Source organism: Coloeus monedula (assembly GCF_965178545.1).
Source record: "Coloeus monedula genome assembly, chromosome: 28".
Classification (NCBI taxonomy): Eukaryota; Metazoa; Chordata; class Aves; order Passeriformes; family Corvidae; genus Coloeus; species Coloeus monedula.
Genome location: NC_138808.1, coordinates 4084217 through 4098933, shown reverse-complemented (window position 1 = coordinate 4098933; position 14717 = coordinate 4084217). Strand labels below are relative to the sequence as shown.

The window sequence follows — 14717 nt, the reverse complement described above, 5'->3', positions numbered from 1 at the left end:
TCGCTGGGAGCGCGGCGTGGCCGGAGCCGGGGGTCGGCGTCCCCGGGGGTCGTTGCTTTTGCACTTTGAGGTGCCTTTTGGAGAGCCAGCGAGGCAGCGCCGACGCCGTCACCGTGCAGGATCACCTTGTGTTTACTGTCACCCTCCTTCCTCGCGCACGGGCACGGATCAGCAGGATCTCGGTAAAACAGCCTGAACATTTACGTGGTCTGATTTTAAACCTGTAAATAGGGAAAGAATTTTTTTAAAAGCACTTTCACCTAGATTTAAAAAATGAAAGCGAAACTTAAAAAGCAAACAACTCCCCTCTTTCCTCTCCCCCCCCAGCCCCCAACTTGAAGCAGTATGTTTTAAACAAGATTTTCGTGGGAGAACTGTAAATACTGGCAGAATATTTAACATGCTTTGTCCGTCCTTCATCATTAATGAATTTTTTTTTTTTTTGGTTCGTTTTTTAACCGTAATCTGTAAAGTCGCGTATATTTGACAAGGAAACTCAACGAGCTATTCCCGCTTTTCTTATAAATACCCAATAGCATATCAGGATTGTAAGAGTCGACGGCAAGTCAGATTTTAGGGATGCCGGCGGGCGATGCCGGGGACCCGCCGTGTCGATGTGGTTCGGAACGCGGAGAGGGGACCCGGCTGATCCGGGGCCGGATTCGGGTGCCGGCCCCGTTGGCATCGCCCGGGGGTCTCTGGCTGGCGTGACGGGGGTGCCTTGGAGCTTCGCCCAGCGGGGTGAGCGTCGGGAGGAGAAGGAGCGTTCGGAGAAGGCGATGGTCCGTGTAACCTGTCTAAGTCCTGCTTCCTCAGAGGTTTTTCGGTGCAGGGAGGGGTCAGTCCGGCGCGGCGTTGGCTCCGGCGGGTTCATCCCGGGAGAGCGGGGAGCTGCCGGCGCCGCGGGTCGGGGGAGCGAGAACTGCTGCAGTCTCATGTTTTTACACTACATAACGTCTAACCTACCTCAACTCTCAGTCATTACAAATTCGCACGCTTCAGACTTCTACACAAACTCGAAATCTATGCACAGCTCTTTACCCCTTGCTGCTGAGAGGCTGTTTCCAAGCAAAATCTTTTCCTTTACCCGTCCTGGCGGCCGCGCTCGTCCCGCCCGTGCCGAAGCCACGGGGGTCACGGAGCTCGGGGGGAGGGATGTTTTTAATCGCTTTGGAGTGGGATGTGGGGACCTGATTTTGCAGCAGGTCGTGGCCACAATGGTGCTAGAACAACACCCACGGTAGAAACCCCAGGGAGGGCTCGGCGCGGGGAGCCCCGACCGGCTCCGTCATCCTGCTTCGGTTTTTCTGGCCGCGATGCTTCGCCTCGGGCAGGAAACGGGGGATGCAACTTGGGTCCCCCCATTTCGATGCTTTCGGGATGAGGCATGGGAAGGAGAAGGAAACCAGAATCCCTGAGGTGCCTCAATTGCTGATTTTTCCTTTTAATACTGGAGTACGCTTTGTGGGCTCTATAAGGCATATTTTTATTAAATGAAATCTTGTAATACAAACGGTGCTATGGTGTTTTAACAAACTGTATCACGCTTCTGCCTGATTCCATCTCGCTGAGGTGCTACTAATGTATATAATGAAATTAAGGAACCAAGATTAAAAAAAAAAAAAAAAAAAAAAAAAATTAAGAAGCAATGTCGTTGAGAAGGAAGTTTACTTTTCCGGAGCGACAGCTCGAGGCGTGCCGGGAGCCGGTTGGGTTTATGCAAACTGAAAGAGGTGCCGCGTCCGAGGCGTGCCGCCGGCCGGGGTCGTGGCAGAGCCGTTCCCTGTGTGGTGTGGTCCTGGGATGAGGTGCTCAGAGGTGGCATCCGGGCGCGGGGCTTGGCCCGGTGTGTGGTCTCGGTGCTTGGCCGCAGTGTTCGGCCGGAGTGCTCGGACATGGTGCTCAGACATGGTGCTCGGTCACACATCGTGGGTGTGGTGCTTGGTTGTGGTGCTCGGCCACAGGTCATGGACGTAGCGCTTGGATGTGGTGCTCAGGAACGGTGCTCGGTCACACCTTGTGGGTGTGGTGCTCAGACATGGTGCTCAGGCACGGTGCTCGGCCGCACGTTGTGGACGCGGTGCTCGGACGTGGCGCTCGGCAGTGCGTTCAGAGCCGGTGCGTGGACATGGTGCTCGGTCCCAGTGTTTGGCCACACATGATGGACGTGGTGCTCGGACGTGGTGCGTGGACACGGTGCTCGGACACGGTGCTCGGACATGGTGCTTGACTGCGGTGCTCGGACATGGTGCTCGGACATAGTGCTCAGACATGGTGCTTGGACATGGTGTGTGGACGTGGTGCTCGATGTGGTGCTTGGACGTGGTGCTCGGACACGCATCATGGACATGGTGCTCGGGCACGGTGCTCGGACATGGTGCGTGGCCATGGTGCTGTGTTTGGTGCTTGGACTTGGTGCATGGACATGATGCTTGGGCATGGTGCTCTGCTGTGGTGCTTGGACATGGTGTGTGGACATGGTGCTTGACCACAGTGCTTGGACATGGTGTGTGGACATGGTGCATGGACATGGTGCTCGGGCATGGTGCTCAGCCATGCATCATGGACATGGTGCTCAGCCGTGGTGCGTGAACATGATGTGCGGACGCAGTGCTTGGCCAGGGTGTGTGGACAGTGCTTGACCGCAGTTCTCGGACATGGTGCATGGACATGGTGCTCGGGCACGGTGCTCAGCCATGCCACCGTGGACATGGTGCTTGGACGTGGTGCTCAGACATGATGTGTGGACACGGTGCTCAGCCAGGGTGTGTGGACATGGTGCATGGACGTGGTGTTCGGGCACGGTGCTCAGCCACGCACTGTGGATGTGGTGCTTGGACGTGGGTGCTCTGCTTGGTGCTTGGACTCGGTGCTTGGCCACGTGTCCTGGACGTGCTGCTCGGGCACGGTGCTCTGCTGTGGTGCTCGGACACAGTCCGTGGACGTGGTGCTCGGCCACGATGTGACTGACCATGTGTTGTGGACGTGGTGCTTGAGCACGGTGCTCGATGGTGGTGCTCAGGCATGGTGCGCGGACACGGCGCTTGGCCCCCCACCATGGATGGGTGCAGGGACACGGTGCTCGGGCATGGTGTGGGAACACGGTGCTTGGCCGTGGTGCTCGGCCACGGCGTGTGGACGTGGTGCTGAGCTGGGGTGTGTGGTCACGGTGCTCAGCCGCGGTGCTCGGCCACGGCGTGTGGACACGGTGCTCGGGCACGGAGCATGGACATGGTGCTCGGGCACGGAGCATGGACACAGTGGTTGCCCACCCTGCACGGGCACTGAGCACCCCCATGGCACCCCGATGGGCACGGTGCTGACCGGCAGTGCCGGAGCGTGGCGCCGGTGCGCAGCACTGACCCCCAGCACCACCCGGCCAGGCCCGGTCCTGGCACTGCTCCCCCGCAGCACCAACCCCGCGCTGCCGGTGCTCAGCACTGCACCAGCCCCGTGTCCAGCCCCGTGTCCAGCACCGTGTCCATCCCATGGTCCAGCACCACATCCATCCCTGCATCCATCCCCGTGTCCATCCCTGCGTCCATCCCTGCGTCCATCCCGCGTCCATCCCCCTGTCCATCCCCGTGTCCATCCCCGTGTCCATCCCCATGTCCATCCCTATGTCCATCCCATGTCCATCCCGCGTCCATCCCCGTGTCCATCCCTGCGTCCATCCCTGCGTCCATCCCGCGTCCATCCCCCTGTCCATCCCGTGTCCATCCCGTGTCCATCCCGTGTCCATCCCCATGTCCATCCCTCTGTCCATCCCCGTGTCCATCCCCGTGTCCATCCCTGCGTCCATCCCGTGTCCATCCCCATGTCCATCCCCGTGTCCATCCCGCGTCCATTCCCCTGTCCATCCCGTGTCCATCCCCCTGTCCATCCCCCTGTCCATCCCCCTGTCCATCCCGTGTCCATCCCCATGTCCATCCCTCTGTCCATCCCCGCGTCCATCCCCGTGTCCATCCCCATGTCCATCCCGTGTCCATCCCGTGTCCATCCCCGCGTCCATCCCGCGTCCATTCCCCTGTCCATCCCGTGTCCATCCCCCTGTCCATCCCGTGTCCATCCCGTGTCCATCCCCGTGTCCATCCCGTGTCCATCCCGTGTCCATCCCGTGTCCATCCCCGTGTCCATCCCCTGTCCATCCCGTGTCCATCCCGTGTCCATCCCCGCACCGTCCTCTCTCAGCCCCTCGCTCCCGCAGCTCCTCGCGCTCGTCCCCTCCGCGCCTCGCCGCTCTCTCCCCGCCCATCCCGCTTCTGCCCGGCTCTTTCTTTTTCCCCTTTTCCCGAAACCTTTCTGTTTTTCCATTTTTTGGGGTTTATTGGTGCTACTTCCTCCCCCGTGGGCAGCAGCCCCCCCGCGCCCCCCAGGCAAATACCTCAGCCCCCCCCAGCCCCCGCGAGCGAGTCCGGGGTGAAGCTTTTCCGAAATCAGGGATCCTTTCGCAGCGGTGTTTCCTCCTTCATTTTTCCCCTCTTCGTTTTCGCCCTCCTCTCTTTCCCTTTCCGCCCGGGTTTTTCCTCATTTCTCCGCATCCTTCAGGGATTAAAAACCGCCGGAATTTCAGCCTCATTTGGATTCCGGGAGCGAGGAGTTGGTTGTTTTTTTTTTTTTTTTTTGGCCGGTGGGGTTTTTTTATTACTTTATTATTTTGGTTTTTATTTTTGCACCGCGGCGCGAAGGAAAAAGAGGTGGTAAATCCAAATTTAAAAACCAAGCGCCGTTTCTTCTCGGATTCGGGAATTCGGTCGGAGGCAGGGCGGGTGTTTTGGCGTTTTCGTTGGGCTTTTTTTGGGATAATCGAGGTGGGGAGGTGGGACGGCGGCAGGTGGAGGGGGGAGACACCGCAGGGGTGTCCCGGCGGCTCCGAAAAATTCACACTTGAAGATTTCTTGGTCGGCTCGGGACTGTGGTTACTTGAAATGAAGTTTTTTTCCGGGGCGGATTGAGGACCGGTAGATTTTTTTCCCATGTCTCAAGGCAATAGGATTAATGTGTATTAAACTGTAGATACTTCTAGGACCGTAAATTTATGCTGATAATTTTATTTTGTATAATTTTCCCTTTTTCTTTTCCCCTTCTTTGTGTTGTTTTTCCCCCCTTAACCTTCTTTTCTTTTCCCCTTTTCCCCAGTGTTTCAGTAAATTTATTTTTTAGGATGCCTAAAAATTGCAAGTTTGGATCCTCCCCCTCCCCCCTGGTTTTGGTTTTGTTGTTTTTTTTTTTTTTTTTTTTTGTTCTGTTGTTGTTTTGGTTTTTTTTTAATTTGTATTTTATTCTGAGTTGGCGCGGCCGCGGGGCCGTGGGCTGTATTATTCCTGATATCTTTAAAATATTGTGGGTGTTTTAATAAATTTTATATTTATTTTTTGCACTCAACACGAGGCTTCCGTGGCTTTTCTGCTGGAATTCCTCCTGGAATGGGGCTGGAACTGGGGGGGAGAGGGGTGGGGTGGGGCTCTGGGTGTGGGAATGGGGGGCAGGATGGGGGTCTTTGGGATTGGGGGGAGCTGGATGGGGCCCTGGGTATGGGCAAGGCGGGGGGAGAGCAGCATGGGGTCCTTTTGGCGGGGGGGATCAGGACGGGGCTCCATCTGTGGGATGGGGGGGTCGGATGGGATCCTTTTGGGGGGTGGGCTGCAGGATGGGATCCTGGATTTGGGAATGGAGGGGAGGGGCAGGATGGGACCTTCTTTATGGGCACGGGGGGGTCAGGAGGGGACCCTGTGGGGAGGTCCGGAGGGGGCCCTTTGAGGGGGCAGGATGAGGCTCTTTGGGGGGGTCAAGAGGGGACCCAGCGGGGTCAGGAGGGGGCTCTTTTGGGGTCAGGAGGGGGCTCTTTTGGGGTCAGGAGGGGGCTCTTTTGGGGGGGTCAGGAGGGGACCCCATGAGAGGGGCGTCGGGTCCCCGCCAGGGTCCTCCGAGCCGCCAGGGGGCGGTCGGGCGGCGCAGAGCTGGCCCCGCCCCCGCTGCGCCCGCCGCGCGCTGATTGGCTGAGCCGAGGGTGACCCCGGCGCGCGCCCCGGGATGGCGGCGGCGGGGCTGGGCCGGGGTCCGGTGAGTGTCCGTCAGTCCCCGTGTCCGTGTGTCCTTGTCCCTGTGTCCCTCCCTCCCTCTGCCCGTGCCCCCCTCCCGGCCCGTCTCCCCCTTGTGTCCCCCCGGTGCTGGTCAGCGCGGCCCGCGCCCCCTCACGGTGAGAGTCCCCGGGCCCGGGGAGGGTCCCCACCGCCCCCTCACAGAAAGTGACCCCTCCCCGGGGCCCCGCTCTGGGGGAAGGTGCCCCATCGCCGCCTCACGCCCGTACCCCCCCCCTTGGTAGCCCTTGTGCTGGGGTCGAGGAAGCGCCTCCCCCTCCCCTCGCCCCGCTGCCGGGGAAAGGCCGCTCCCGTTTCCATCCCTCCTTCTCCCGGTTTCCCCACCATCTCCCGGTTTTTCCCCCTTCCTAGTACCCCTCCCCGTGCTTCCGCTCCTCACAATGTCCCCCAGGCACAGGTAGCCCCCTCCCGCCTCCTCTCGGTGCCAATGGAAGGCAGCCCCTGTTTCCCTCGCCCCATCCTCCGGTTTCTCCCCTATCCCCCGGTTTTCCCCTCCTTTCCACCGGTGCTGGTGATCAGCCTTCCCTCCCCTTCCCGCCGTTCCCCCTGCCGGTGAGTGCAGCCCCTGCGTGTATTTGGGGTCCCCCCGGGCTGTTTCTCAAGGCTGTTTTTCCCCCCAGCTCTGGCTGCGCTGCCGCTCCTGGCGCAGCTTCGCCTCTCACACGGATGGGGAGTCGCGCCTGGCCCGGGTGCTGCGGGAGAAGTTCCCCCGGGCCTCGGCCATCAAGGTTGTGGATATCTCAGGTACGGGAAAAGCTCTTTATGGTCCCAAACCAGCCCTGCGCTTCACGGGAGAGGAGCCGAGTCGGTCTCCAGCCCTCCCTTGGCTGCGGGGACCCCCAGGAGGGTCAGGAGTGTGGGGGCACGGAGGTGCCTCGCTGTGCTCAGGCCTGGGCTTGGCTTTCTCAGGCGGCTGCGGCGCCATGTACGAGATCCACATCGAGTCCGAGGAGTTCCGGGAGAAGCGGACGGTGCAGCAGCACCAGATGGTCAACCAGGTGAGAGGGCTCCGGGGGTGCCCTGGGGCACCGAGTGGGTGTGAGGGAACGGGAGCAGGGCCACGACGTCTCGGACTGCAGCACTTTCCCCTATAACGAATGTAGCCCTTTTTTGCCACCCCCATCATCAGCACAACCCTTCCCTGGTTATTGAGGAGACACCACAGCCCTTCCTGGTAACGGGGCGATGAGTGTGCAGTTAATTCTGGGTGCTGTGTGTGCACAGACACCCGCGGGTGCCCCACTGTGAGGGGCTCAGCACAGCCCACTCGTCCTGGGGATAAATAAATCAGAATCACAGCATCCGCTGAGCTGGAAGGGACCCACTGGGATCATCGATCCAACTCCCAGCCCTGCACAGACACCCCAGAACCCCGCGCTGGGAGCGGTGTCCGAACGCTCCTGGAGCAGCCTCGGGGCCGTGCCCATTCCCGGGGAGCCCGGGCAGTGCCCGGCACCCTCTGGGGGCAGAACATCGCTGGGCTGTTGTGCAGGGTCCCCAGGCCCGCAGGGCAGTTTGGATTTGGTGCAACAGCCCTGCAGGGTTTGGTTTGTGCACAGGGGTGTGGCAGCACCAGGAGTCCGTGTGACTCTCCGGTGCTCCCGAGGGTGCGGCCCCTTGCCCAGAGCTGCCCTGAGAGCTGTGCTTGCCTTGCAGGCCCTGAGTGAGGAGATCAAGCACATGCACGGCCTGCGCATCTTCACCTCGGCCCCCAAGCCCTGAGGCTGCTCGCACCACCAATAAACGCTCCGGGAGGGGCCCAGGGCTGCCTCTCCCTGGATGTGAGCTCCACCCAGTGTTGGGTTTTCACTCGGGGCCCCGTGGGAGGGGGAAAAAGAGGAGCAGCTCCTCTTCCTCTGAAAGAAGAGCAGGAAGAAACTTTATTATTATTATTATTGTTATTGCCTTTGCCACACAGGAGGGTCCCTCCCTCACCTCCCCCTCCCGTGGGACATCCCAGAGCTGCTCCTCCTACCCAGGGACAGGGACAGCCCCCCCTGGGGCCAGGCACTTCTCCTCCTCACCCCCCACTGCTGCTGCCACGGGGAGCTTAAGGCTCTGGGCCAAAGTGCACCTCTTTTATCCAAAAAAAAAGAAAAAAAAAAAAAAAAAAAGCACTTCCAAAATTAAGCTGAGCCGCTCTGGGCGTGCCCTGGTGGGGCTGTGGAGTCCAGAGGGGAGCTCTGGGAGCAGAAAGTGGCCGGGCAGCACCTGGAAGGTCACCCTGTGTGAAACAGAACCAGCTCCACCTCCGCCCAGGCCGGACTCGAGCAAGGAAAGCCCAGTGGGGGCTGCAGAGCAGCGGCGAGGCCGCTCGGTGCCGTCCGGCGCCGCTGGAGCCAAGCGCGGAGGTGGCTGAAGAAGAAGCGGAAAAGGAGCGGCCAGAAGGGTCCTCCCGGGGATGTTTTATCTGTCCTTGGAGCCCAGCTTCTCGATCAGCTCGTGCAGCGGCGCCAGCTCCCGCCGGTCGATCAGGTTGAATTCCTGGCGGGGGAAAAGGAGACACAAAACTTGAGGGAAGCTGGAGAAAGTGTCACCCTGCAGATGCTGGGCCAGCTCCTGGGACAGCCACCGCTCCTGCTTCTCGTGGAGAAATCCCAGTTCTGGGCAACGAAACCTGAGTGACGTTAGAATTGAAGGTGGGATGCGCAGCAAGTCACGGAACAGGACCGAGAGGGAAAAGAGGGGCTGCTGCTGCTCCTTCCAAGGTGATTCTGGAGCTACAGACCCCCTGAATTCTCCTCCAATTCTGGTTTTGTTGGCTGCAGGTTGATAATTAAAACCTGAGAGGGAAATCTGAGCACTTACAGCCAACTCAAGCCTCAATTCCTGAAAAAAACCCCCACAAAAGCCCAGCAGCACAAAGGGCTCAGCTGGGCTGGGAGGTGGAGCTGGGGTTATCTCCCAGGGGGAGCTTTAAACCCGAATCCTTTAAAAGCCACCAGGGCAGCTGAAACCCCTCCCGGCTCACCTGCACGAAGAAGATAAAGTGCTTGAAGGAGGTGTTGAGATGAGCCTCCTCCTGCAGCCGCATCACCGAGTCGAAGTGCTGGTGGTAGATGTGGGCGTAGACCCGGAACAGCCGCTTCAGGATGGTCTTGGCCACCGACATGAAGTTCTTGGGGAAGGGGACGCCTGGAATGCACGGACAGGCAGGGATTAGGGCGTGGCTCAGCCAGGAGGGGCCAGCCTGGGTCATAAAGCTGCACCCACCGATCTTGGAGGGGAAGAGAGTCTCGTCATCCAGCTGGTCCTGCACCCACGTCATCAGGTAATCGATGTACTTGGGCGCCGAGCACTTGATCGGCTTCTTGATGTTGGTGCCGTCCGCCCAGTGGTACTCGTACCTGTGGGGTGGGGTGGGGGTTCAGCCCTGGCTCCCGCAGGAAAAGCAGCATTTCAGGCCCTGGGACTCCCTCCTGGTGCCACAAGCAACACCTGCGTCGCTCGGGGCTGAGGAGAGCAGAGCTCGGCCCGTTTGGGTTTCCCGGCCCAAGCTGACGGTCGGTGATGACCCCTCCGGCCACCCTCAAACGCCACGGAACCATGGAATGTGCTGATCCACCAGGATCATCAATCCAGCTCCTGGCCCTGCACAGACCCCCCAAAATCCCACCCTGGGCATCCCTGGCAGCGCTGTCCAAACGCTCCTGGAGCAGCCTTGGGGCCGTGCCCAGCACCCTCTGGGGGAAGAACCTTTCCCAAAATCCACCCTAAACCCCCCTGACTCAGCTCCAGCCACTCCATCAGATCCCATCCCTGGCCCCAGAGATCAGAGGTGCCCTCGGGAGGATGTTAAAAGTGAACCTCAGCTCTGTGGCAGCCTCCTCTGACATCATCATTTCCTTCAAACGAGCCAGAAGCTGACCAGAGCAGCAGCACCAGGGCTGTCACCCACTCCCTGGATGAACTCCCCTCTGGGGCTCTCAGACACCCTCCAGGAATTCGGATCTTCTCCCAGAGGGTTGGACACGAGGCCTCGGAACACCAGCCCTGTGAGGAGCGGCTGAGGGAGCTGGGGTTGTTCAGCCTGGGGCAAAGGAGACTCAGAGGTGACCTCATCACTCTCTACAACTCCCTGAAAGGAGGCTGCAGTCAGCTGGGGGTCGGTCTCTTTTTCCAGGAAAACAACTGAGCACACAGTCTCGAGGTGCGCCGAGGGAAGTTTAGGCTGGATGTCAGGAAGAGGTTTTTTACTGAAAGAGTGATAAAGTTCTGGGATCGTCTGCCCGGGGAGGGGGTGGAGTCACGGTCCCTGGATGTGTTCAGAAGGACTGGATGTGGCACCGTGGTTTAGCTGAGGTGCTGTTAGGTTGGACTCAGTGATCTCCAAGGTCTCTTCCAACCTGGTGATTGTGTGTGCGACCTGAGCCAAAGGCTTTTGGAGCCTCTGGATCCCACGGCAGAGCCTGGAATCACCCCACACCACCACGATCCCCTTTTCTCCGAGGCCTTTTTTTCCGAGGTCCCTGAAAAGCAGGAAACCCCTCCGTGCTTGGCTGTCGCCTCCCAGCCGACCACAAGCGCAAACAAGCGGTGCCACTCGAAGAGGAAGCTGTTACAGGAAACGGCCCCAAAAATAGAGCCAGGAACTGGCAGCGCAGCTCCTGCGGGGCAGGAGAGCAGGGCAGGGTGTTCCACGGCACCCACAGGGTGCTGGGCTTACAAACCGAGAGCCTTGGCAACCTCCCGGGGAGGATTCCCAGCTGTGGCTTTGCCCTGGCAGAACACACAAGTGCAGAACCAACGCCTGGTGTCCCTGTGGGAATTCACGCCTAAAACCAACCAGGTGCCCCCAAAAAGGCCTCACTCTGTTCTTTCTACCTTCCCCGAGGCCACAGCCTTCTCCTACAGAGCAGTTCCACCACATTATTAAATTAAGTTATTAAGTTAAATTAAGAGCTGATGAAATGTGCCTCCTGAAAATCCACCACATCCCTGGAAGGGTCCCAGGCCAGGTTGGACGGGGCTGGGAGCAGCCCCCTGCCCGTGGGACTGGATGGGCTTTAAGGTCCCCTCCAAACCAAACCATTCCAGGATTCCCTCAGACTCTGGCAGCAAGACCAGTCCCTCCCAGCAAAGTCAGACCTCTCATTTCCTTTAAAATGTATAAATTTAAGAAAAGACCTTTTCCAACAACCACCTTCCAAACACAGGGCAGGACGGACGGGGCAAAGACACACCCAGATGGTGTGACCACGAATGACACCGGAGGGGCAAAACGTGGCACCTTGATTCCACCTGGACACGTCCCATCCTCTTTCCAGCTTCTTTCTCCACACACCTCCCTGTTCCCTCAGGCAGGAGCTGCGGCCACAGCCCCCAGCCCTCCTCACCTGGGCCCTGCAGACATGACAGGGCAGCTGCTCTCGGTGCAGAACTCGGTGATGGTTCCGTACAACATGTTGATCTGGTTGAAGAAGTCCACAGCTGCCAAGGGAAAACACCTCAGGGTGACAAGGTGTGAGCAGAGAGAGGCCGCAGCACCTCCCAAGGTTTCCTGTCACAGCACCAACGTCCCACAAAAGCCTTGGCAAAACCAAACCCTTCCCTACAACACCACCCGGCTTCGAGACACCTCAGCCATCCAGGAATTTGGATTGCTTCGCCCATTTTTCACCCCCTGGCTACCACCCCGTGCTCCAGTTAGCATTCCATGGGAAAAGCAGATTTAGCTTCCAGGCTCCTCAAAAGCCTGATTGATTTGGTTTGATTTGAGACCTTCCTTAGGCTGAGCCCTCCTGGCCTGAATCGCTACCTTCCTTGCTTAAAACTGCTTTTCCCCCCCCTCTAACCTCGAAAGAAGCAAAGGTCAAGGCCAGGGGGAGCAGCTGCTCAAAGCAAATTGGATTTGAAAAGAGAAACCAAAGAAGAAACTCTACAATCCTGGAGTTTGGGGGGAATAGAGCTCCGTTTTCTCCCTGGATTATTTTATTACATTATATATATATATTATAATTCCAAAAATAACCATTCACAAACCAAATCCCCTCTGTGAGCCTGAACTCGTCAAAAGCCACCCCAAAACCACACCGGTGCTGCTCCGTCTCTTCCTTCTTGCACAACACCCCCCTGACGTGGGCCCTGCTTCCGCTGCTTTTATCCCACCTCAGCCACCCCAGCAGAGCGTGCCAGGGGAATTCAGGGGTTTGTTTAAGGATAAACCCCGTGGTTTGGGGGTTTTCCCCCTCTCAGAGGACTCACTGTTCACGGCAATCCACTCGTTGAGGTCCTCGCCCTCGGGCAGCATCACGGCCTGCCGGAGGTTGCCGCTGCCCAGCGTGGCCTCGGCGTGTTTGAGGAGCTCATACTGGTGGGATCCCTCGGGAATGTTCTTCTTTGGCTTGAATGTTTTCGAAGACCGGCTCCCACTGATGAGAGAAAAAGCGTTTCCAGTTAGCCACAGAACCATGGAGTCAGTAAGGCTGGAAAAGATCCCCAAGATCATCGAGTCCAGCACCACCCCCACGGTGGCCACTAACCCCTGTCCCCGCGTGCCACATCCCCCCGTGTTTGGAGCGCTCCCAGGGATGTGGACTCCACCGCCGGCCTGGGCAGCCTTTCCAACCCTTGCAGTGAAGAATTTTCCCCTAAAATCCAATCTAAACCTCTCCTGGTGCAACTTGAGGCTCTTTCCTCTGGTCCTGTCACAGCCTTCCCACAGCTGAGGAAGCCCCTCCTTGTACATTCCCAAGGATCCTTTCCAAGGGCTCAAACCACTCTGCGATTCCTCCTAAACCTTCCCCCAAGAGCCCTCCTGAGCCTTCCTCAGCTCCTGGAGGCCTCTGACCCCCCCCCAAATCCTCCTCAAAGCCCAGGCCTCCCCTCGGGAATCCCTACAACACCCCCTCCCCACGGCACCCAGCTGCCTCCCCAAACGCTTCCCCCACAAACAACCTCGCCCAGACCAAGTCCAGGCGCTCCCCCGGCCCCTCGCTGCCCCTTCCCACGGACCCCTCGGGGCCGCCCCCAGGACCCTCCCCAGAGCCCCGACACTCACAAGAGGAAGCTCATGGCGAGACGGGCCGGGCCGGGCTGAGGGCAGCGGGAACGGGATGAGGGAGACGGGAAGGGTCTGAGGGAGCGAGAAGAGCTGAGGAGAGCGGAAATGGGCTGAGGGAGCGGGGCCGCGATGCGGGAGCAGGAAGGGCTGAGGGATCGGGCGGAAGGAAGAGAGACCGGGATGCGGGAGAGGGAAGGGCGGAGGGAGCGAGCGGAGGGAGGCGGGGCCGGGCGGAGGGAGCGGAAAGGGCTGAGGGAAGCGGGGCCGGGCGGAGGGAGCGGAGCGGAACGGGCCGGACTGCGCTGAGGGAGCGGCGGCGGCGGCTCCTGGCGGGACCGGCCCCGCCCGCGCCGCCAACTCTCGCGAGAGCTCGGGAACGGGCGGGGAATCTCACTAAGGAGGCGTGGCCCCGCCTCCCGGTCACGGCGGGCTGGGACTCGGAATGAGCCCGGGTACCCCCGGAACTGGGGCCGGGACCCCCAGAGACCCCTCCCCGTGGGCCCGGGTACCCCCGGAACTGGGGCCGGGACCCTCAGAGACCCCTCCCCGTGGGCCCGGGTACCCCCGAAACTGGGGCCGGGACCCCCAGAGACCCCTCCCCGTGGGCCCGGGTACCCCCGGAACTGGGGCCGGGACCCTCAGAGACTCCTCCCCGTGGGCCCGGGTACCCCCGGAACTGGGGCCGGGACCCTCAGAGACTCCTCCCCGTGGGCCTGGGTACCCCCGGAACTGGGGCCGGGACCCTCAGAGACCCCTCCCCGTGGGCCCGGGTACCCCCGGAACTGGGGCCGGGACCCCCACGCGTCAGCCACGCCCGTTCCCGGGCTTTGCCCCACCCTCAACCTCGAACCAACCAATCAGCGCCGCCGGGCCCAATTGGCGCGGGAAACCCCGTCCGCACCAATCAGGCCGCTTGCTTCTCCTGGCTCCGCCCCCTCAGTGTGATATCACAGAGGGCGGAGACAGATTGACTCCACCCCCAAAACGTTACAGAGCTCCCATTGGCTGACACAGAGGGGGCGGGGCTTGGCGGGACTATAAAAGGGGGTGCGGCCGGAGGTGGTGGGAGAGGAGTAGTGGAGTTGGCGGGCGGGCGGGCGGGCGGGCGGGCGGGCGGGCGGGCGGGCGGGCGGGCGGACGGACGGACGGACGGACGGACGGACGGGCGGACGGGCGGACGGGCGGACAACTCCGCCAGCAGCCAAATCGGAAGAGTTCGGACACCATCCACAGCCCACCAAAGTTAAAAACAAAGTAAAATTGGCAAAAATCACATCAAATGCCTTGACTGATCTTTGCTTTCCCAGCGAGTCGCTTGTGATCCCAACAAATCCCAAAGCCCCCGCCCTCCCCCTGGGAGAGGAGGCCGGAGCCCCCCCAGCCTCAGCCAGGGCGAGGAGCACGGATGGCCCGGGGCTGTCTCCGTCCCTCTGTTCTGGGGGGTCTTGAGGCCTCTCCTGTCCGGGAACGATCGGGGGTAGGGGGATTGGAAAGGAAGGAACAATTTGCTGCCTTTGGAAACGGCTTCTCTCAGGGGTGGGGACGAGACAATCGAAAGGAGAATTTAACGGCACGAGTCATCTCCTTCAGGGTTCTAATAATCCCTTTCCAGC

At 60.1% G+C, this 14717-nt stretch overlaps 2 protein-coding genes across 2 annotated transcripts; one reads left to right on the top strand and one right to left on the bottom strand.

Annotated features, from left to right (window-relative positions):
* Positions 1 to 5996: 5996 nt before the first annotated feature.
* BOLA3 (bolA family member 3) lies at positions 5997 to 7892 on the top strand. The gene is made up of 4 exons (XM_082298205.1): positions 5997 to 6063; positions 6722 to 6845; positions 7011 to 7099; positions 7758 to 7892. Exons 1-4 carry the CDS (start codon positions 6034 to 6036, stop codon positions 7821 to 7823), a joined length of 309 nt encoding a protein of 102 aa, XP_082154331.1. The 5' UTR covers positions 5997 to 6033; the 3' UTR covers positions 7824 to 7892.
* Positions 7893 to 7969: 77 nt separating this feature from the next.
* Positions 7970 to 13441, bottom strand: MOB1A (MOB kinase activator 1A). The gene is made up of 6 exons (XM_082298204.1): positions 13102 to 13441; positions 12306 to 12472; positions 11438 to 11531; positions 9315 to 9448; positions 9073 to 9236; positions 7970 to 8585 (listed from the first exon to the last, which is right to left on the bottom strand). Exons 1-6 carry the CDS (start codon positions 13113 to 13115, stop codon positions 8508 to 8510), a joined length of 651 nt encoding a protein of 216 aa, XP_082154330.1. The 5' UTR covers positions 13116 to 13441; the 3' UTR covers positions 7970 to 8507.
* Between the last annotated feature and the right edge of the window lie 1276 nt (positions 13442 to 14717).